Raw genomic sequence first — 24,610 nt, forward strand, 5'->3', positions numbered from 1 at the left:
GTAGGGGGCCCCTACCACAACATCCAGACCTGCTGTCGCAGGGACCAGTATTCCATCCTACTTTACAAATGCTAAATTTAACGGTTTGGCTGTTGAAACCCACATTCTGAAGAATCGTGGACTTTCAGGCTCAGTGATATCTACTTTGATTAATGCAAGGAAGCCAGCTTCCAGAGTCATTTATTAGAGTCTGGAAGCCATGTTTCCTGGTGTGAATCTAGGGGTTGGCCTCCTAGAAAGTATGTCATAGCTAGAATCCCTGCCTTTCTGCAGATGGGGTTAGAGATGAAACTGGCCTTGAGTACTATCAAGGGCCAAGTCTCGGCCTTATCGGTATTGTTTCAACGTCCTCTTGCTATGCATTCTTTGGTCCAAAGCCTTATGCAGGGGGTAACGCAGCTTAATCCACCGGTTAGAGCACCCCTGAACCCTTGGGACTTGAATTTTAGTTTTATCAGCGTTTTGAGCCGATACGACATATTCCTTTAGTCCTTTTGACAAGGAAGCTAGTTTTCTGGTAGCCATTTTCTGCAAGAAGGGTATCAGGGTTGGCGGCTCTTTCTTGTAAAGAGCCATAGTTAATCGTTCACAAGGATAGAGTAGTATTGTGTCCTCCATCCTAGGTTTCTGCCAAATGTGGTTTCAGGTTTTCACCTAAAGCAGGATATTGTTTTACCTTCATTTTTTTTTCCAGAACCCTGTTCTAAGGAAGAAGTCACTACATTCTTTGGTTGTAGTGAGAGCAGTCAAAATCTATTGAAGGCGACTGCTCAGGTTCCCAAAACGGAGGTTTTGTTTGTGTTGCCTGAAGGTCCTGGGAAAGGACAGGCAGCGTCGAAATCCACTATTGTCAGATAGTTCGGGTTCGGCAAGTAAAGTAATAAAGCTTGTGGTTTGACAAGGAAAGTTCCACCTTTTCAAAGTGCACTCCACCAGGGCTGTTAGTGCTTCGTGGGCAGTGCATCACCAAGCCTCCATGACTCAAATCTGCAAGGCTGCAACTTGGTCTTCAGTCCATACATTCACCAGATTCTATCAGGTGGATGTAAGGAGGCATGAGGATATCTACTTTGGGTGCAGTGTACTGCAGGCAGCAGTATACGTCCTCAGGTCTGATTGCACCCTACATTTGTTTGTGTCCCCTCCCCTAAGGTGGCATTGCTCTGGGACATCCCATACAGTAATTACTGTGGCTCTGTGTCCCGTGATGTACGATAAAGAAAATACGATTTTTATAACAGCTTACTTGTAAAATCCTTTTCTTGGAGTCCATCACGGGACACAGGTCCCTCCCCTCTTTGGTTACACATGTATTGCTTTGCTACAAAACTGAGGTACTCCCAGTAAGGGGAGGGGTTGAATGGGGAATTGATCGTCCTGTCAAGGGTGTGTCCATCACCTGAAGGTGCCATATAACCCATACAGTAATTACTGTGTCCTGTGATGTACTCCAAGAAAAGGATTTTACAAGTAAGTTTATAAAAATCAAAATTTTTCCTGTCGCAGTCTCCCATTTCAGTGGAAGTCCATTGCCGTAATAACTTGCGGGCCTGAAAAAGTGCCCTAGCTATGGCCGGTTTAGAGATATCATCCAGTTTTCCCAATAAGCATTGTTTGGTTCCTCTGGCACCAGGACCTGGAACAAGGTAAGGTGTGTGTGTGTGTGTGTGTGTGTGTGTGTGTGTGTTTTTTTGTTTGTTTTTTTTTTTAATTGGCAAGCTCCAGGTCTAACTGTAAATTTGTGGGCTTTTTGTATCTAAAGCCTCGTACACACATACAGATTTTCGGCAGGGAATTGTGTGATGACAGACTGTTAGCCTAAAATCCGACCGTTGGTACGCTCCATCAGACAATTGTTGTCCAACTTTCCGCCAACAAATGTTGGATGGCAGACCAGTAAATTTTCGGCGTACAATGGTCTGTTAGATTTTCCTATCGTCTATACACAAGTCGTCACACAAGTTGAAAGTACAAACGTGCATGCTCAGAGTCAATGCTCACCAAACACGACATTAGCAGAAGGTGCCCAAAGGATGGCACTGAAGAGCTGAAATTCCTCTTAGTACGTCACTACATTTGTGTTTGTTGGCTGACAATTGTTTACCATTTGTATGCAAGAAAGTTCCTGGCACACGTCCTTCGGACAAAAGTCTGACGCTTTGTTGGCCAACAATCTGATCATATGTACCACGCTTAACGGTAAAGTGCTATGCAAGATTTCGTTATTTCCCAATTTTCTTCACAAATGGTTTTTTTATCACTCAGATTTGTGCTCATAAGTTTACATACCCTGGCAGAATTTATGATTTCTTGGCCATTTTTCAGAGAATATGAATGATAACACAAACTTTGCTTTTACTCATGGTTAGTGTTTGCCTGAAGCCATTTATTATCAATCGACTGTGTTTACACTTTTTTTTTTTTTTTATCATAATGACAGCAGAAACTACCCAAATGACCCTGATCAAAAGTTTACATACCCTAGTTCTTAATACCATGTATTGCCCTCTTTATCATCAATGACAGCTTGAAGTATTTTGTGTTTATTTGTGGATGTGGCTCTTTATCTTCTCAGATGGTAAAGCTGCCCATTCCTTTTGGCAAAAAGCCTCCAGTTCCTGCAAATTCCTGGGCTGTTTTGCATGAACTGCACATTTGAGATATCCCCAGAGGGGCTCAATGATATTGAGGTCAGGAGACTGAGATGGCCACTCTAGAACCTTCACTTTATTCTGCTGTAGCCAATGACAGGTCAACTTGGCCTTGTGTTTTGGATCATTGTCATGTTAGAATGTCCCAGTACGTCCCATGCGCAGCTTCCTGGCTGATGAATGCAAATGTTCCTCCAGTATTTTCATTACTCCAAATGACTTTGTGCTAGAAGGTTTGAGGCTTGTCTCTGTGCTGTTTGGCATATTGTAAGCGGGATACTTTGTGGCATTTATGTAGTAATGGCTTTCTTCTGGTGACTCCACTATGCAGCCTTTCTTCAAGTGCCTCCTTATTGTGCATCTTGAAACAGCCACACACCATGTTTTTAGAGTCCTGTACTTCATCTGAAGTTATTTGTGGGTTTTTCTTTGCATCCCGAACAATTTTCCTGGCAGTTGTGGCTGAAATTTCAGATGGTCTACCTGTCCGTGGTTTGGTTTCAACAGAACCCCTCATGTTCCAATTCTTGATTAGAGTTTGAACACTGCCGATTGGCATTCTCAGTTCCTTGGATATCTTTTTATATCCCTTTCCTGTTTTATACAGTTCAACTACCTTTTTCCCCACAGATCCTTTGACAATTCTTTTGCTTTTCCCATGACTCAGAATCCAGAAACGTCAGTGCAGCACTGGATGAGACGCAAGGGTCTGTCAGGAGTCCAGAAACTTTTTGATCAGAGTCCTCATTTGGGTAGTTTCTGTTGTGATTATGATTTGAAAAGTAAACCGTTGATTGACAATAAAATGGCTTCAGGCAAACACTAACCATGAGTGAAAAGTTTGTTCTTCTAGGGCATGTAAACTTATGAGCACAACTGTGTGTATATATAATCTCAGTTTGTAGGAAGTGCTGGCACTATTAGAATATCTCACACCATTACAGTTGATGTATGTGGTTCCCTATATCTCTAATTTCAGATGCCTTTGACAATGAACTCATCTTGAAAACTCTTCGAGAAATCATGGAGGGGAAAACTGTACAGATTCCTGTTTATGATTTTGTTTCACACTCCAGGTATTTATAACTCGCTTATCACTGTAGTGGGTAGATATGTGAGCCTTCCTTTTTTTTTTTTTCCCTCCCCTGTAAAATAGTGGTGGCTTGGAATTCTTTTTATTGACATATGTAGGTCTTGCCTTGTACACTAATAGAACAGTGATAAGCTGCTGTCTTGTCTGTGCTCCATCAGTAGGGTAGTAAGGTTGTCAGTAAAGGTTAGTTCAGATGGGCGCTGACACCCATCTGGTGTGCAGGGTCCATTTTTGTTGTGCAGAGTCCATTTTTGTTGTGCTTGTATCGGCCCCAAGCTGTGTACAAGCAGAGGTAGATGCAGTGGCTGCTCGTCAAAAACTTGGATCCATGTACCCACTCCTGTCAGCATGTCAAACGCTCGTCTACTTTTGGATACATGTGCCAAATTTAGACATGTGGCTGTGTCCATGCAAGTGCAATAACAAAGGGAGCCTGCATGCAGGATGGGTCTTGGCGCCCATCTGAACAAACCCAAATGTGGATGTTTTGCCAAATGGTAATTTTATTTTCTGACACCTTAACAAATTGTGTTGCAAATATGTGTTTTTACTTGGTTACTTATGTGATGGTTTTTTTTATTTTTAATAACATACTCCACAAAGGGCTCCATTTGCGAAAATCAGTATTTATTGGCGTAGCGCATGTTCACTTCACCAAGTATAGTGAATGACTTGAGGCCAAGGCAAAAAAACCTAATCATACAGTATGTAAGGGGGGAAAAATAGATTTTTGCTTGCACTTGTTTGGATAATTGAGGGCTGCTTCACCTTATCATATCCATAAAGAGCTAAGTGAAAATTCACTTTGTGACCAAGTGAATTTTTTTCTTTGCATCCCCCTGTGGTTCTTTCCTTTCTTTCCTTTCTTTCCTTTCTTTCCTTTCTTTCCTTTCTTTCCTTTCTTTCCTTTCTTTCCTTTCTTTCCTTTCTTTCCTTTCTTTCCTTTCTTTCCTTTCTCCTCCTCGCTTCAGTATATTAAAGGATGTTTACTTTGTAGAAAAAAATGCACAAAATTTTTTTTTTTTTTTTTTTTTCCGGCCTGACCAAGGTTTCCATTTTTTCAGATGAACAGTAAAGTGCACATTGACTTGAAAAGTTACTATAGGTAACCAAGCGCTATATATTGTATAAGAAAAAGGGCCATAGAATTGATGGCCTTGCTGCTTTGGTCGCTGGCCCCTGCTTGGGTGCTTACCTTGGCTCAGCGCGTGTAGGTAACCACAGGGTGCTATACAGGTCCAAGGCTGTGGGTCCATCCCTATGGAATGAAGACCCATCCAAGGGTATGTCCACTGTGATGGGTGAAGCCTGGACCCTATGTACGGTCCATCAACATGGACAGGTAAGACTGATTACCCTGTATCTTTTGAACGTTATTGGAACTCTACAATCCTGAGTAGTATTGTTTGTATGTTAAAGGAAACTGACTTTTTTTTTTTTTTTGAGAAGTTTCCTTTTACAACGTGAATGCATTTCAAGCGTGGTGCTAAAATGTTTCTCAACATTTTTTCAGTCAAGGCATACTTACATAATGTGGCAGCATCAACACGGACACCCAACACTAGAGGTGATTTACACTTTTGCACACTGGTACTGACTAGTATTCCAGTGTTTCTCTTCTCCCTCAGTTTCTCTCCATTACTCAGCTAATGTGACCCCAGTGCTGAGGGGTAGGGGAGGGTCAAACAAGGATGATGTTCAGGCGATCAACAACCTTCCTTCTTATCAACACTGATGACATCACTGGTGGTTAGTATGCCGGTGGCTGTAAGGTTGAAATGGTGCACAGTAAAAACCTGTGGCTTTGTGTAACTAAAATGCAGGCTTGATCCACCTGCTAGCTTGTATACATTTTTGGTAAATTTTAGGCATTTTGCCTGGGCACCCCAGTTAAATAAGGCAGGTCTAACCCACTACATGAGCATTGGGAAAAGCATTTGTAATAAAAAGGATAGTACAGAAAGCAAGGAGAAATAATGTGGGCCAAGAGCACTTGGTGGGGGAAAAAAATGCAAGGTCTGCAATAGTCATGTCACTTTTATTTCTCATCTAGTCTATTATCTGTCTCGTGGTGTCAATCTCTGTAGTTTAAAGGATACGTTAAAGTGATTGTTTAATCATTTAAGTGATTACTTAAGTTTAAAGTGGGGTGTTCTTCCCTTTTTTTTGTTTTTTTGTTTTTGTTTTTTTTTGTTTTTAAATAACAAACCTATACTTCCACTGTGCAGTTCGTTTTGCACAGTGTGGCCCCAAACCTCGTCTTCTGGGGTCCCCCGGTGGCGCTCACGGCTCCTCTTCACATCGGTAAACCCCCTGGAAGAAGCGCGCTCCTGAGTCCAACATTTGCGTGAAAAGACACAGAATGCCGGACCCAGCCCTGCCCCCTGGCGCCCACGTCATTGGATTTGATTGCAGCAGGAGCCAATGACTGCGCTGCTATCCATCTATCCAATCAAGAGCCGAGAACCCTGGGCAAAAGGTTTAACTTTTTGGGGGTAAAAATACATACACATTTTTTACAGGTAAAATGTATTTATTTTATTGAGCCTGTAAAGCATTGCAGATCGCTGGTGCCATGCATGTCTCCAGTAGATCTGCTTTCCCGTACAGGTAAGTGGATACAATCTGACAGGAAGCATTCATGACAGCACCGTGGTAGTTCATTAAAAACTACAAACCGACAGCCACAAAGGTTGCCAGACCTTTTAGTTTTCCTTGCACAGAGCCCTGTCAATCAGTGACGCGGCTGGGTGGGCAGAGCCTGGCTCAGCCACATTTTTAAAAAATTGTGATGGCTAGAGGGGAGGGAGAAGAAACCAACTAGCTGTCACAGCAGGGGGATCAAGGAGGTGCGGTGGCCGGTCCATTCGTAACCTGTTGCACCCTGAATATACGAAAAGTTAACTTTAACCTGAGATATATTGTGTGCTTGGGTCCCATATCGTTTCAAAGGCTTTCAATTTATCATTGAAGGTTAATGTCATTAGCCATGATAGCTCTATTAATCAAATGGAATAGACTGTGATTTTCATTATCTGGCGATCACTATTTTTTACTTTTACTTTTTTTTTTTTTTTTTTTTTTTTTTTTCTTCTTCATGCAGGAATATATCAAAATGTATGTGCGAGTCTGAAATATTTTGACCGCCTAACCACAACCTTTTTAAATGTGTCTAGGAAGCTCCTGGAACATGCAGAGTCGGTCTCGATGGCACCATATACTTTCACAACAATACTTTTGACATATGCCTTGGTAATCAAGGCGTTGATGCATCATTTGGAGGCATGCATTGCCAGTTTGAACCAATCATTAAAGTGATATTGAACCCAAAACCAAAAATGTAGTATATTGCAGGTAGGAAGTAGTGGCTGCATTAGTTTTTTCTTTTGTTGCGCCCCCCCCCCCCCCCCCCCGTTTTCCCCTTCTAATCTGGCCAATAACACACTTCCTGTATTGCTGCCCCCACTCTGGATGAAGGAGCACAGAGGGCACCTTTTTGGGCGGCAGCATTGTCAGTCTGGGGGGAATGTTGGATGCATTAGCAGGTTTAAATACACAAGCAAATTTGAAGGCAAAACTCCATCTAATCATTTTTAAGAAGTTACAACATCAGGTTTTTTTTTTTTTTTTTTTTTTTCTTTCTGGGATACATATTTTACATGAATAAAGCTGATCATTGTAAGCACCCCCCGGTCAGTGTTAAGTGGTTTGTCTCATCTCTAACTGCTACATCTGCAGGACAGCTTAAAGCTGTAATCTGTTAAATTTTGGGTTTACCACTGCTTTAAGATCCAATTCTAAATCACTTACTCGTTCGAGGTTATAAGGAAATTTTCGCCACCACTTTCTTGCTCAAATCAGTCAAAATCTGTCAGATTTGCAAACTGCCCTGAGCCTTCTATTGTCTTGAGTATTTTGTGCCAGTACCTCCTAGAGCTGTGGTCTCCAAGCTGCAGGCCACATGCGACCCTGCTTGCTTTTTTTTTCCAGCTCTTAGGGCACTATTCCTTCCACTAATACCAACGACAGAGCACTATTCTTCCACTGACCAACTAAACTCTGCAAGACCGTAAAACAGCCCTTTTTTTTTTTTTTTATATCTAGAAAGTTTGGAGACCTTTCCTTTAGAGGACAGGTTCTGTGGATTCTATTCAAACCTGTTCATGGTACCAAAACCCAACAAGGTATATTTGGTATGCCTAGACATCTAAGATGCCTGCATGAATATTACTGTTTATTCACCTCATCACTCCTACACTTTGCAATAGTAGACAATCCTTTCCAGTTTGTTTTATTGCCGTTTGCCTCTGCTTTGCTCCCAGATTATTCATAAAGTTTCTTGCAACTCTCTTTGTCCTAAAGAAATCGGGTCACGAGTTACCATCTTCTGAAACTCATCCCTTTTTGCTATATCTACAAAAGTCTACAGGACAATGTGTATGTTTTTTAGGCTTTAGCTTCAAAACGCTGCTCTCCAACCTTCTCTGTGCCTTGAATACTTAAGCCTGATTCCAGACACAACCTAAGCAAAAGTCTTCCTTCCACAAAACAAATTCAATTCTTAGAACTCATGCTTGGGACTTGAGATCAGAGTCACCCCTCTGAGATTCTCCTTGAGAGTCTGGGGTCTCATGGTGACCTGCTTTTTGAGGCTGTCCCATTTGCCCAGTTTTATTAGAGACCTCCCTAACACATTATGTTGGCAAAGAACGAGCATACTCCTGTCAACCTACCCATGCCTCTATCCAGCAAAGCAAGGAGTTTCCTAGCTTAGTGGATCACCAATCCAGCCTTGGCAATGGGTAAATCGTCTCTGCCATCTGCCTTCTTCCTCGGAGCTAGTAAACCTTCGAAACGCATCAGCCAGCAGCGGTTTGCACGTCCTCTCTTCAGGACCTGGAGACTACTATCAGTGGATGGACTGTCACAAGTCAGATTGTTACAAGTGTGATTTTCTTTCTACTTTTTTGTGAGTAGTTTTTAATTGTTTTTTCTTAATAAATGTATCAAAGGATAATGCACAAGGCTGGTGCGCCCTCTTTTCTGTTTTCCTGTTTGATTGCTAGGATATCCCTATCTTGGAGGGCAGCGGGGCCGCGCTAGCTATTGTCCATCCTGAACTTTGGACTGCCTGGCTAACACATTCGTGCGTAAGAGTATTTTGTTTTGCTGCCGTGAGTATACATAATGTGCAACCACAACTGGATGCAACACAACTAAATCAAAAGAAGTGCGAATCCAAGAAAGAAAAGTGGGGAGAAGAGGGAATTAGAAGTAGAAGACAAAGAAAGGAAAGTAACAAGAGACCGAGGGGAAGAAGAGAGAGATGGAAAAGACTGTCCGCCCGCCTCCACTCCTCAGTCGGCTGGAAGTTGGAGATACTTAAATCAAGGATCCCAAACGGTCAAACTTGACAGTCTTATCCTACAAGATACTGACTAGCTTTTTGTTGAACATGATCCATACCAGTTTATTTTTTTTATACTAGCTAGATCTACCACTGGTTTCTACCAAGCAGTCGCTAAAGCAATTTCTGCCTCAAACGCAAAGTGGATTAAAGTTTTGAATATGCTTGGGAGCATCAATGACAAGCTCATTGAGAAGAGCCACCTTAGGGTTTTTAACTATATACACCATTTAAGCACGCAAGGAACAAAGGGATTTTTAAGGTGCCAGTCAATCGAGTAGATATCAAATATATTTGTATAAAAATATTTTTTTATTTTGAGAAACATGAGAATTTCCATATAAAAAGGAGAATAGATACAGGGGTGGCACATATGATTAGTTGCAGACACCGCAACACAGCAAAAGCGATGTACTTCCCAACAGAGTGCACTGCCTTGTGACCAGCATCCCCATGAGGAAGCCCGACATATGGGTGAAACATGGGAAGTACATCGCTTTTGCTGTTACGGTGTCTGCAACTAATCATATGTGCCACCCCTGTATTTATTCTCATTTTTATGTGGAAATTTTCATGTTTCTCAAAATAAAAGAGAAAATATTTTTATACAATATATTTGATATCTACTCGATTGACTTGCACCCTAAAAATCCCTTTGTTCCTTGCCTGCTTAAATATTATATTTTGGGATGTGGTGCTTAAAACAAACTGGTGGGTTCATGCTCATAAAAACTTTTTATATACACCATTGTCACAGAATAGATCAGGGAGTGAACTCCTAATCCAAAACCGGTGAACCTTGGGACCGGTCTACCATATGTGGAACATCGTACTAGGTTGACCACATCCCCAAAAACAGAGGGGAAACCCCTTGGTACAGTTTCGAGAAGCGGTCTGGCAGCAAGTACCATCTAGAAAGCGCCTTATTGCCTCCCTCTGCCAGGGCTCTGTTCATGATGCCCTTATGTACGAGGAGACCACTTCCACTAGTCACTCAAATCAATCTCCTCCCCTAAGTCCCACTTCCAAGCTTCCATATAAGGTAACTTCGCAGATGGATAAACAATTTGTACAGCATTGAGATGATGCAGGGTTTTTTCAGCAGCACGCTAGTTTAGTCTGACACCTGTTGGCCCTCTTTGGCACAGTTATGCTAGCCTGGTTGTTGCCCACCCTTCTCATTAATTGCTTGGGCGTCCCAGGGTCTTTGCATATTCAGCCTGTGTCTTGTACTGTAAGTCAAGATAAAAGGAATTTCTACTTACCAGTTAATTCCATATCTTGGTGTACAGGACACAGACTACCCTTCCTTCTGCTCCTGGGTTACTCTGCCTTGCTTCAAAAACTGAGGACTTGCAGAGAGGGGTGCTGTTATAGGGTTGACACCCAGGGGTTATGTTTTCATAAACTTTCCAGTGTCCAATCATCTGGAAAATGCAACCTGTGTCCTGTACGTGCCACACTGTATCTTTACAAAATATCAATTGTGTTGTCGTGTTTTTTTTTTTTTTTTTTTTTTTTTTTTTTTTTTAGTCTCCGGTTAAAATAAGTATGCAAGTCCTTCAATAAATCTTATCGGGCCACCATATACAGTACTATGCAAAGGTTTTAGGCAGGTGTGAAAATGCTGGTATGTTTGTTTTTATTTCACTAAATGTAAAGTGAGTGAACAGAAGGAAAAATCAAAATTTAAATATTGGCATTGCCACCTTTTTGGCCTCAAAGAAATAATCCAGATACTTATCCATCATGCCATAGCATCAGGAAGGTGAGTCATTAAGAACAAGGGTCCTGTAAGTGATGGTTTGACCCCCACAGAGCCCTGATCTCAACATTGAGGATTTGAGGCAGCTTTCATCCAGACGATCTGGTTAGTTCTCAAAGATGTTCAGAACAACCTACCAGCCAAGGTCCTTCAAAAACTGCAAGTGTAGCTAGAAGAATTGATGCAGTTTTGAAGGCAAAGGGTGATTACACCAATTATTGAACAGAAGATAAATCTTAATTACCGGTAAATCATTTACTTTCCATTTTGTTAATAAATGAACACTTCAACCCCTTTCACATGGGGCTGTCTGTTTTCACTACTCTGCTTGCTCAACGAGGATCTCTCCATTGATCCCCACTGAGCCGGCGGATGACAAGTCCGTCACTGCACTCTGTGCAGAGACAGACCTGTCCGAGAGCCCGCTCTCCCCTATGGGGGGGGACCGGATGATTACGGACTGCCTGTCCGTTTTTCATCCGATCCGCCAGACTGATGAAAAAGGAGACATCCATCCATCTGGATTTGGCGGATTGGATGTCAGCGGACATGTCACTGCTAACATCTGATGCTCCATAGAGCTGTATGGCGTGACCATTCAGATCCGCCTGAAAAAACTGACAGGTGGATCTGAACGGTCCGCATATGTGAAAGGGGCCTTCTACTTCTGTATTTTCTGCCTATTTCAGTACTTTATATTTGACAGGCTTATGGCTCTGCCAGAGCATACACTGACACGCCGTGCTGTGAAAGGAAGAAGAGGCAGGCACACAGAGCAGCTCCGCCACCCCTACTGCCCATTCAAAGAAGCCTTTGTGTTTTGAGAATTAGTTCACGTACAAAGGCTTCTGTGATTGGGCAGGAGGAGTGTGGAGGGGTAAGCATAGCAGCTGCGCAGACTCCAATCTTAGAGGGGGGGGGAGTAGAGGCAGAGTGCCAGTGACTGACAGTCACCAGCTCTCTGCACCTGTAGCACTGAGAACCGAGCGATCAGTGGTAGTTCATTGCTTGGTTCTCATTCTTGGAGGCGGTGGGGGGACAGATGCAGTATAGGAATAATGCTGCATCTACCTAGGTATGTATGATTCTTAAAAAAAAAATATTCAAAACTACTTTTAATGCAGGTCAAGGTGTTAATCAGGGAAAATCTTTGTACTTTAGGGTATGACCACCAGACACACATAGAGCCTTTCTCTGAACAGCCCCTAGAACAGGTGTAGCTGACCTTTTGAGAGGTAGAGATCCACTTGAGCAACATGGAAGAGCTCAAAGATCACTTTGGTGCAGCACATTTTATTTTTAAAGAACTTACCAAGGCTCCAATAAAAAGAATGGCACAAAGAAAACTTCTAAAAACTCGCTGTAAAAATAAACTTTGCCTCCTTCCCTTTTTTTTTTTTTTTTTGAGATGGTTTTAGTGATGAACTTGCCATTCACTTTTTCACAATGTTTTCATGTTTGGAGAGTATCTGGTCACTCCACAAATCTGATGCAGGGGTCAGTAGGATGTGAGGCAGAGGTCCAAGTTCAGAGGGCAGGTAGTAGAAGATGAGTAGAGGTCAGATGTACATAACGGTCAGTGTGTGTGTGTGTGTGTGTGTGTGTGTGTGGCAAGCAGCTGCCCCTTTGTATCTGCAGCCCTGGCCATTAACTGTTTTTTTTTTCTACTCAGGCAGCTGTCACTATAATGCAAAAGACATTTTGATGTCTAGCAGGTACATATGTGCATTGTAGGTGGCAGCAGCCTTACGTAATACTAAAAGTCTGCACTGAGGACCTGTCATTACAGCCTGCTGCCTCCTGGCACTGACTCCCTACTGCCTTTAACCAATATCCAGCCTTCAGTTACCTGTATTGCAGCATGTTCCCCATCAGACTCTCCTGCAGCTTCCTTGGCAGAGACACTTATTCCTGTCCAACTCTTTTGTCCCATCTTTCTTTAAAACTTTGCTCCGCTTGACCTATTGTATATTTAATCTGATCTGAGAGGTGGTAGATGTGGTCAGGTGTTGGCAGAAAGTTGGATTGCGAGCTACCTTTTTAGGTGGCCGCAAACGATGGGTTGTCAACCCCTGCCCTATATCGTAAGGAAAAGGCTAGTGGGGCAAATTTTGGGGATGGAATATCATCTGAACACCTTGCATTTCACTTTTGCCAGTGTTCATTTGAGGTTTTACAGATGGCAATTCTGATTTGCCACTTTTGAATTTTTAAATTAAGATCAGCTTTTCATTGGGTCATATAGAGCAAGTTGGTTGAATTCAGATATCATTCATTCTGTGTTTTCAATCACTGGCTCTCTGCTCAGCAAAGACAGGGCTGAGCCCATCCCAGTTAAGCCTCGTACACACTACTAATAGTTTTTTTGTTCATCCCAGTGGGTTGAATAAAGAAAACTGACAGCTCCGGTCAGAGCTGTTTTACTGACAATCTTATGTTAGTACAGCAATCTCCCCTTCTTTGCTATTGTGTTCTGATGGGGGGTGCCCTGTCAGAACATTCCGGTCAGCATGCTTGTGCACTGAGCTTGATGAACAGGAGCTGGTTGGCAGACCTTTTTCGGTCATGACCCTTCGACTCTCGCACCAGCTGCCATACACACGGGCCAAATGTCGGCTGGTTTCTATTGAACTGGCCGATGCCACTGGACATTTGGCCCGTATGTACAAGACTTTATCCTTGGAAGCGGCGGGTAACAGATGCAGCATTCGATCAATGATGCATCCACCTGGGTGAGTCTCTCTCTCTCTCTCTCTCTCTCGATCTCTCTCTCTCTCTCTCTCTCTCTCTCTCTCGATCTCTCGATCTCTCGATCTCTCGATCTCTCGATCTCTCGATCTCTCGATCTCTCGATCTCTCTCTCTCGATCTCTCGATCTCTCTCTCTCTCTCGATCTCTCTCTCTCTCTCTCTCGATCTCTCTCTCTCTCTCTCTCGATCTCTCTCTCGATCTCTCTCTCGAGCAAGTTCTGAAATTTAAGTTATATGACACAGGGAAAAAGTATTAAACACCTGAAGAAAGGTAGGTGCAAAAGGGCATGGAAAGCCAAGACACCAGCTGAAATCAGTAATTAGAAAGCCATCATGCCCCTTTTGTAAGTACAAATTAATCAGCTCATTACCAAGGTGTCACACAAACCTCTCATGATTAGTAAAAGCGCAGGGCTCTCAAGACCTTAACCTTATTGCTGCAATTATACCAATGGTATTGGTTATGGAAAGATTTCTAACCTTCCAAATGTTCCAGTGAGCACTGTTAGGGCCATAATCCGGAAGTAGAGAGAATAGTGTTTCACCATAAACTGGCCACAACCAGGTGATCCTGGAATTATCCAGAGCTGTCAAGGAACACTTGTGAGGAGCTTCAGAAAGACCTGACATTAGCAGGCACAATTGGTCAAAGAAAACAGTTAGTAATGCACTCAACCACCGTGGCCTGTATGCATGCTCACCACACAAGACTCCGTTGCTGAAGAAAAAGTATGTTGAAGCTTGTTTAAAGTTTGCCGCACAACATTTAGACAAGCCTGTGAAATACCGGGAGAATATAGTCTGGTCAAATGAGACCTAAATTGAACTCTTTGGATGCCATAATACACCCACCATGTTTGTAGGTCAAATGGCACCGACTATCGCCCCAAAAATGCCATACCAACAGTGAAGTTTGGATGTGGCTGCATCATGGGTACTGGCAAACTTCATGTCATTTGAAGGAAGGATGAATGGAAAAATGTACCAAGACATTCTTGATAAATATCTGCTGCCATCTACCAGGATGATAAAGATAAAACGAGGGTGGACATTTCAGTAAGACCATGATCCCAAACACAAAGCCAAGGAAACTTTTTCAATTGGTTTTAAAGAATGGCCCAGCCGATCACTTGACTTAAATCCAATCGCAAATCTATGGAAAGACTTAAAGATCAGAGTTTTTAGAAGAGGCCCAGGAACCTTCAAGATTTGAATACTTTGGAAGAATGAGTCAAAATTGCACCTGAGCAATGCATGTGACTAGTTTCTGCATACAGGAGAAGTCCTTGAAGCTGTCATTACTAACACAGGATTTGGAATAAAGTGTTCAATTTCAGTTAGCGTGTTTTTAAATACATTTTTTATTTCCCCTGTATCATTCCATTTTATTACACAACACTTCACTTCTTCATTCCTGAACTTATTTGTTTTGGTTTATTTGTGTGTATGGATTGCATGGGTTGTTACCGACCATGTGGTTAACATTTCATGACAATGGCACCTTTTTAGAAATCCATTTACCTAAAATGGTGTGTTCAATATATATTTTTACCCGCTGTATCTTTTTTGTTTTTACAAATGAAAATTTAGGGTAGCTCGCAGTTGATACGACAGGATTCCCAGAGTGTTCTGAGGGTTTGAAAGAGCAGAAGCTAAGCTTTTTCAGACTCCCTCTATTGAAAGGTGGTAGATGGGCCTGAACACAAACAGCAGGGAGAGGGTTGTCGCTGCTTTTTAGTTCTGTGACTGTCCTAAATTCCGATTTTGTGGTCAAAAATGTTCTCGGTAATACACACAGGACACCCCTTTTTGATTTATATATTATTTTTTTTTTTTCACAAGGAAAGAAGAGCCTATAACCATATACCCAGCTGATGTGGTGCTTTTTGAAGGTATATTGGCATTTTATGTTCAAGAAATCAGGGATATGTTCCGGATGAAATTGTTTGTGGACACAGATGCAGATACACGGCTATCACGAAGAGGTGAGCCTAATTTATTTATTTTTTTTTTTTTTTTTTATGCTCACTGGCATTCAGCTACAAATTTGTTGGCTCCATGCTATTGAACCTGTCATGAAATGTCTGTTTAAACTGTTAAAGCTCAAATGTTAAGCCGACCATAGCAGGTTCAAATCTTGGCCAGTTCAGCAAGAAGCAGCCGAGATTCGAACCATATATGGGCAGGCTGAATGTATCCAAGTTGATCAATCGATCAGCTTGAGTACAACCAGCCTGTTGTATTTTACATCTGTTATAGCTGCTAGCATGAATCGCTGTGTTCTCCCGGCAGAGATGGCTGCCCCCACCCCCCCGCCAGATGAACACAATGGTGTTTGTTTACTAAAGCTGGAGGGTGCAAAATCGGGCTCACTTCTGCATGGAAACTAATCCGCTTCCAGGTTTTATAGCCAAAGCATAATTGAACAAGCTGAGGTTATAATCTGGTGCAGCTGTGTATGGCAGCCAATCGGTGTCTGAGTCTACCAGTTTTAGCAAATCTACCCTAGTGGCTCAGAGGGAGGGATGGATTCCCCCATCACCACTGACTGACTGTGGTCATGGGGAATCAAGCAATGTTTTTTATTTTTTGTCGTTTATGGCTTGCTACAAAAACCTGAAGGTTTGCCTAACTGAGGGTTATTTCTGGTGCTGTATTATGCAATAAAGGTGGATGCTTTCTACAGAGTGCAGCTGTCCGGATTTTTTTTTTGGAGTTCCCAGTTATACAAGCTATGTTTGCACCTGTATTTAGAAATTGAAGATAGCGTCAGATATACCTGGAGCAGCGGCATATTGCTTACTAAATTTAGGCTTTTTTGATGGTTAAATTGAGTCTTGAATTTGGTGTGGAACGAAACTATGTATATGCATCTCACTTGTGATGTTTGAGATTTCCAGTGAATTCATGTCAACCAGGGAAATGCAGTTTCAGAACTTGGTGGCATACTTTTTTAAACGAAATTACATTTTTAATCCCCCAGGTTTGCTCGAACACCTCCACTGCTCAGGCCTCAAACTCTGACTTGTTGCTGGACCCTCTGACCAGGACACAGCTCTGCTTTGCTTGCATACACTTCTGATCCTTTTTATTCTCAATGGGCTCACTCTGCAGACATGCACACCTCTGGCTCCCCCTTTTACAGTCTGTCACTCCGGGGAGGGTGGAGCACACCTGTCTCCTGGATGGAGCCTTAAACTATGCTCAGGCCTATGGTTTTTTAAGGCTGTATGAACCTGCCTGCCAGTCTCTGGATGCCTGCACACTGTGTCCAGGTCTTAACAGTTTATTTTTTTGTGGGTAGCCCTATCCAAAAAGCTTGTTATTGCATACAGAGGTTTCTAACTTTTTATTGAAAATTTTGCTGAGCCAAGAATTTTTGTTAATCCAATCTGTGCCACTTTGTCATTGCTTGGGTTGGTAATTAACATTTGTGGTGGGACTGATAAGAATTAAGGGTGAGCAGACATTTCACTGCCAGGTGTAAAATTTATAAGACTTTTTTTTTTTTTTTTTGATACACTAATGTAACTATATAAAAATAAAACTGGTCTATTGTAAGGTACATTGTGTCTTATTTTTATTTTTTCCTTTTTTTTTTTCGATGCAGTACTTAGAGACCTCAATGATCGAGGTCGTGATCTGGAGCAGATTCTCTCACAATATATCACCTTTGTAAAGCCAGCCTTTGAAGAGTTCTGTTTGCCTGTAAGTAATTTTTATTGAGGGGGGGAAGCATGTGCATATAATATTAAAATAGCACTGCATCAGAATATTGTATCACTTTCTAAAAATACATATAATTCTAGTCTAAACGGTGAAAGGCTTTATAAAAGTAAATTAAAAATAAGTGTGTGTGTGTGTGTTACACTGAACACAAAGACCCTATAAAAAGCAAATCCTTTCCAACCTGTATCATTTCCGTTTGAAACCTTGTCTAAAGGGACCTAAATTATTGCCCACATCTGCCTCATTTTTCCTGTTCCTTTCTTACTAATCCATCTACCATCTTCACCTTTTTATCCTTGTTCTGTATTCATTGTGGGGGTGGTCACCTTGGTAGGGGCAGGGTTTTGTTTCCTCATATTGGAGACACCAGTAAAAAACGGTGAGCAGCACATTAGTGCAATTTTCAAATCTGGTGAGACTAAAAAACAAGGTCAACAGTGCCGTAGTCTCATGTTGCAACCATAGTATGCAACAATGAGGTGTGCTTGGTCACCCATACCTACAAATAAATGCACCCCCCCCCCCCCCCCTTTTTAGGAGACATTCACAACAAGGGTACTACTTGGGTACAATAACACTTCTACTTTCTTACGAACAGCAAGAACAAATGTTAATTTCCACTTTTAAGCAAAGTTTTTCTTAAAGATGTGTACTTATTCAGGGGTTTAAGGTTACTGTCACTCTGAGGGGGGGGGGAGCTGAAAGGTATTTAAGTGGCAGCAAAACTCGCATACCTGCAGCCAGCCTTTCGTGCTCTCACTTTGCCTGCATGCCATGCTATTATAAATCAAAGCTTAAAGTTTTAAATGTGAAATCTGAACAAGGCACATTCTATACTGCATGCAAAAAGAACAGCAGGGCACCAGGTTACAAACCAAAATCAATTTTAATGTGTAGCACACTTACATGTAGGTAAGGTATTAACAATTCCAATGACCAGGGCGGAAGATGCATTATAAAAAAAAAAACCCTCAGGAAACTGCAAACAAGATGGACAGATGATTGGCTGCAGGGGCGTAGGCAGAACAACCCGCTGAGATGAAAGTGAACAGCTGAGCCTCTAGCCCTTGCTATGGGCATGCACTGTAAGCCTTGACAGGTGAAGGGTGTGGGCCTGACTGCTGGGTTTTTTTTTATGCACCTTCTGCCCTGGCCCTTGGAAATCTTGACGTTCGAGTATCTTTAGGCTCGGTTCACATTAGAAACCAATGTGGCTCCCAGCAGGGGTTCCTGTGCATCCTGGTTCAGCGTTTCGGGTCCGATTTTCATCCTGAATTTTGGGCTGAATTTGGACCTGAAACTGACCAAAAGACATACAGGGCTCCTGTGCAAATTTGCACCGGAGCCACATCGAAGATATGTGAACCGGCTCCATAGAGAGGCAGTCACATTCTCCTGCTATTGAGAGTTTGATGCAGGCATACCGCATTCAATTCGCAAAAAAAAAAATCCCAAGCTTTGAACATCTCACGGAGCACTGTTCAATCCATCATCTAAAAATGAAAAAGTGTGGCGCAACTGCAAACCTAGCAAGACATGGCCGTCCACTTAAACTGACAGAAATCCAATGAAGCAAAAGAAACTCCACTGCCCAGGTAGATTCAAACCAGGATAAACAAATCCTATTCCCTCCCAAGGTTTATTTTTATCCAATGGCATCCAGGGGGAAAGATCTAGATCTGTTCCAAAAAATGGTGGAGGGTGACTTAACTTACCTGGCTCGCAACTGTCATAAGAGACCTGTAACTGACGATTTAACTTCAGATGAAAGAATAGCCTTTAAAGCATTAACAGCAGATAACATTGTCATTAGGAATGCAGACAAGGGCGGTGTTGTGGTTGTCTTAGATTCTGAATCCTACCTCATCCTTTAAGACAAAATTGTCCGCTCTTCTTGATCGGGGGGGGGGGGGGGGGTAATAGCAGGTCTCTTTTCCCAGAAAGACAAGGAAATGTTTATTCTAGATCATCCCATTATGCCGATTTTTCACCATTTACCCGGAGTTTATTAGGGACTTGATCCCTTTACGGGCTGACCGATTGTTGCCCGCATAGGTTCATTGAATGAACGATTGGGTGAATGGGTAGATTCTCACCTTCAGCCTTTAACAACTAGTCTGCCGGGTTACCTGAGGGGACACCAAGCAACTACTTGGTAAACTTCAGAATTTTGAATGGAGAAATTACAGCTGGATCAGTTGTGATGTCACTAGTCTGTATTCTAGCATCCCGCATCATCTGGGTCTCCAAGCGGTTGCTTGGTTTCTTAGAAAGTCAGGCAGGTATTCCCTGATACTCCAGGATTTTATTCTTCAAGCCCTTGAGTATTTGTCTCATAATTTCTTTGTTTGACGGGGGCTACTATCTCCAGAGATGCGGTGCCTTCATGGGGGCAAAATCTTCGCCCTCACTAGCCAACCTGTTTATGGGTTGGTGGAAGAGGTCCCGCATCTTTGGATATGGTAGCCCCCATCGTTTGGATACGGTGTTCTTCTGTCGTTTTTTTATCGATGACCTCCTATTTATCACATCAGATGAGAATGCTGACCTCAATACCTGGCTCTCATATTTCAATGACAACAGTCTGAATCTGAGATTCACAGGGGTCCTACGGATCAACACTATAGACTTTTTGGATGTAAAACTAACGGGAACAGGGGGATCAGTTCACACCAGCCTCTTTAGGAAGCCCACAGCGGGGAATGCTCTACTCAGAGCCAATTCTGCACATCCTAGGCACACCATCAGAGGTGTACCCTATGGACAGTTTCTTAGGTTGCAATGTCTGTGCAGCACACCTGAAGATTTCCAAACGCAGGCTAGCGACATGGCTCAACGATTTAAAGACCGAGGGTATTCTGACTCTTTGGTTAAAGCACTGACCACTGTTAACGCCATCCTCAGACTTTTACTCTTGCAGGACAAACCTCATAAAGATTAAATGTCAACCATTTATCTCTTCAAAGAACATCCCAGTTTTTCCTACACCGTTTAGTTCAGAGTTTTACGAAATAAACATAACTAGGTATCTTCCGATTTTTATTGACCCAGTCTATGACATCCTTTCTGAAGGCATTAAAGTTGTCTCACGTAGAGCCACCCACCTTGGGGAGTTCCCTCTTACCCAACCTGTTCTCGACGAGACGGCTGGGGTCAGATTGGTTGAATGTTACAGGGAACTTGCTTCATATTTATACACTATTTTTCTATTCATTTATTCATTTATTTTTTATATTACACACACTGTCACTTAACATGAACATTTTATTTTTGTTTTAATGGTGATTATGGGTGTTTTGATTACCTTGTCTATTCATTTAATTTCCATTTCAATCTGATTTTCACTTTTTATTTTACTTATAATATTCTCATCTGTTTCCATCTATATATCTCCATTCATCTTTTTTGTTTTCTGTTGCTTATACACCATCTTATCATGGGAGTTCCCACTTTAGACTTCATTACTTTACAACAGGTGCAGAGCCTTTACACAGTTGGATCTAAGCTGTTGGTTTCTCTGCACCACTATATGGTCACATGGCTCAAAGTATTATGAAAATGAGAACCACTCATATACTTGTTTATCAGCTATGAGTAAGCACTTGGTATAAGTGTGAAACGCGTCAGCTATTGTCCTGTACTTTTCTGCTGTGGTGTCCTGTGTATTTTATGATCCAGCATCTTCAATAAAAACACTTGAATTTTCTCCCGGTGTGCGGCTGTCCAGAACTTTTTCCTACACTTCCCACCTAAACTGACAGGCTGTGCAAAGAAAGCTTATATCAGAGAAGCAGCCAAGAGGCCCATAGTAACTCTGGAGGAGCTGCAGAGATCCACAGCTCAGGTGGGAGAATCTGTCCACAGGACAACTATTAGTCGTGCACTCCGCAAATCTGGCCTTTACGGAAGAGTGGCAAAAAAAGCCATTGAGAGCCATAAGAGGTCCTGATTGCAGATGGCAAGAAGCCATGTGGGGGACACAGCAAACGTGTGGAAGAAAGTGCTCTGGTCAGATGAGACTAAAATTTTACCTTTTTCGGCCTAAAAGCAAAACACTGTGGCGAAAAACTTATCACTGCACATCACCCTGAACACGCCATCCCCACCGTGAAACCTGGTGGGTGCAGCATTATGTTGTGGGGATGCTTTTTTTCAGCATGGGCAGGGAAGCTGGTCAGTTGATGGGAAGATGGATGGAGCCAAATACAGGGCAATCTTAGAAGAAAACCTGTTAGTCTGCAAAAGACTTGAGACTGGAGCGGAGGTTCATCTTCCAGCAGGACAACGACCCCAAACATACAGCCAGAGCTACATTGGAATAGTTTAGATCAAAGCATACTCATGTGTTAGAATGGCCAAGTTAAAGTCCAGACCTAAATCCAATTGGAAATCTGTGGCAATTGCTTTTCAGAGACTCTCCATCCAATCTGACAGAGCTTGAGCTATTTTGCAAAGAATGGGCACACATTTCACTCTGTGCAAAGCTGGTAGAGACATACCCAAATAGACTTGCAGCTGTATTTGCGAAAGGTGGTTCTACAAAGTATTGACTCAGGGGGCTGAATACAAATGCATGCCACACTTCAGATATTTGTAAAAAAAAAAAATTGAAGAAAAATCTAATTTTCCTTCCACTTCAGTCATGTGCCACATTGTGTTTGGTCTATCTCATAAAATCGCAATAAAATACATTTACCTTTTTTGGTTCTAACATGACCATGTGGAAAATGTCAAGGGGGTATGAATTCCTTTTTCAAGGCACTGTATGTTAGTGTGCTACACATTTAAAATTGGTGGTTTTGTCTGTAACCTAGCGAAATGCTGTTTGCATGCTTATGGGAGATCTGAATACCAGGAGCTGCCTTAGTCTTCTACACTTTTTTTAATCTCCCCAAGTCATCACATGAACATTATGAAGACTTTTTTGTGACTTGATGCTGATTGACTTGTAAAAATATACAAACACCACCTTCTATACTGTGTAATTGTCTCCATCTGAAGCACGGAGTGTGATTTCTCTCTGCTTCATTCCTGTTATCTGCATTAGTCACTGACTGCTTTTCCTGGCTGATAAACGAAATGAACAACCTCCTGTGCTCAAGTTAGACTGGCCATACACTATACAATTTTCTTATTCAATTTCCTTTAGATTTACCTTAAACTATGTAGTGCAAGGGCCTGCCTGATAAAATACAAGTTGAAAGGGTTTAGGTTTGACCTCATATTATATGGTTTTGGTAAATCTAAAGGAAAGTTGAACAAGTAAATTGTATAGTGTATGGCCAGCCTTAGCTGTACCAGCAGTGGCGAACCTTAAAGTGATTGATTTGTAAAGTCTCGTTTAAAAAAAAAAAAATCACAAACCTGTTATACTTGCTTTTTTTATGTGCAGTTGGTTTTACACAGGGCAGCCTGGATCCTCCTCTTCTCGGGTGCCTTTTCACTGCTCCTGGCCCCTCCTTCCTATTGTGTTCCCCCACAGCAAGCAGCTTGCTATGGGGGCACCCGAGCTGGGCTGCAGCTCTGTGTCCATTCAGACACAAAGCTGCCGTTCGGCACCGCCTTCTCTCTCCCAAGTGGCTAACTGACTTTGACAGCCGTGGGAGCCAATGGCTGAGACACAGCAGCAGCGCCAATCGGAAGGGAGAGTCGGACGGCCGAGGGACTCGTGGACAGATGGGGCTCAGGTAAGTATTAACGGGTACTGGGGAGGCTGCTACACACAAGGCTTTTTATCTTCATGCATTAAGATAAACCTTCTGCCTTTAAATCTCCTTTAACTCTGCAACTTGACAGTAAGCAAGACCTTGCAGCCCCTACGGACTTAGGCTTGATTCATATCTATGCATGTTGCCTTTGATCTTTTCTGCAGTGCTTTTTGCTGTGCTTTCTGCATTTTTGTAGCCACGTTTTTGCCACGATTTGCATTTGCGATTTCCCCCCCCATTACATTCACTGTATATAGCTGGTTGCTAAGGAGCAAGTCGGGAAGCGGGCCACCGTGTCCTTGGTAATGGATGAGTTGTCAGCGGGCTTCCCTGCTGACAGCTGAATATGAAGAAAAATGTAGTAAAAAAAATTCATGAAGAAAACGGCATGGGGTCTTCCGTCTGGTATAGATTTGGAGGAGATACCCCCATGCCAAGAAAAAATGGCGTGTGCATTCCCACCAAAATCCATACCGGACCTATATCCAAGCATGCAGCCCAGGAGCCATACCGCATGCCCTCAACATAGCCCTTTTTTTTTCTTAAACCTTTCAATGAAGAAATAAAACGGTTGTATACTCACAAACCGTATAGGATATAAAGATCAAACAACGTCCACAGTGACCAACTGCTCCAATAGAAATGTGGAGATTCTTCAAATGGCTAATGCGTTTCAATGGTTGGTCCCCTTCTCAGAGTCCTGGGATTGGAGCAGTGGGTCACTGTGGACATTTTGAGCTTTATGTCCTACACTGTTCGATTACACAGCTGTTTGATTAATTTAAAAAGGTTTATAAAGGTATTGTGCAAGGCTGAGGTGCCCTCTGTTCTTTTTAGCTTTTCCTGATTCCAAGAGATATTTGGTAAAGGGGAGGATAGCTCCAGCACACAGCCTGTGATTGACAGCTACAGTTGTACTATGAGGAGAGGGGTGTCCATTTTCTCCAATCAGGGCTCAGTGCTTTCTTCACTGAGCTCTGTAGTGTTATACTTCAGATCCCATCTTCCTGCTTTTCAGAGCTAGGAGATGCTGTGTAAAATGCCTGTTTTTGGAAGACTGTAGAGAAGGCTGCTGATAAACCGGTACAACTTATGTAGGAGGGTTTGTTTCAGCTGGGTATCAACTGATGATCACTTCACTGGGTATATTAAGGGTTTTCAACCACCTTAAAGTGGTTATAAAAGCAGAAGGGGTTTTTAAAATTTTTTTTTTTTTTTTTTTTTTTTTCCCCCTTAATGCTTAGTAAAAACCTACTGGGTGCAGCCCTCTCCCCCTCTCTCTCACCACTGGCTCTTGCTACTATCACAGACAATGAGGAGTTTTGGGGGGGTGGAGCGGCAGCCGAACCGCATTCTGTGTGAGAACCAGGTAAGTATAACCTGTTTTGTTTTTTGTTTAAAAAAAAAAAAAAAAAACTTTTAGAGTCACTTTAAGCACATCCTGGTAGTGGCAATCTTCCCTGCGCCATATTCCTATTTGTCTTTTATATGGTGGCACATGATTTTA

At 42.3% G+C, this 24,610-nt stretch overlaps 1 protein-coding gene across 1 annotated transcript in view; it reads left to right on the forward strand.

The window, feature by feature from the left end:
* UCK2 (uridine-cytidine kinase 2) overlaps positions 1-24,610 on the forward strand; it is an 88,826-nt gene that overhangs the window by 55,707 nt on the left and 8,509 nt on the right. The window contains exons 4-6 of the mRNA XM_073592859.1: positions 3,631-3,727; positions 15,509-15,651; positions 17,277-17,374. Of these exons, the coding sequence (XP_073448960.1) occupies positions 3,631-3,727; positions 15,509-15,651; positions 17,277-17,374 (338 nt within the window). The remainder of the gene's footprint in view (positions 1-3,630; positions 3,728-15,508; positions 15,652-17,276; positions 17,375-24,610) is intronic.

Source organism: Aquarana catesbeiana, linkage group LG07 (genome assembly GCF_042186555.1).
Source record: "Aquarana catesbeiana isolate 2022-GZ linkage group LG07, ASM4218655v1, whole genome shotgun sequence".
Classification (NCBI taxonomy): domain Eukaryota; kingdom Metazoa; phylum Chordata; class Amphibia; order Anura; family Ranidae; genus Aquarana; species Aquarana catesbeiana.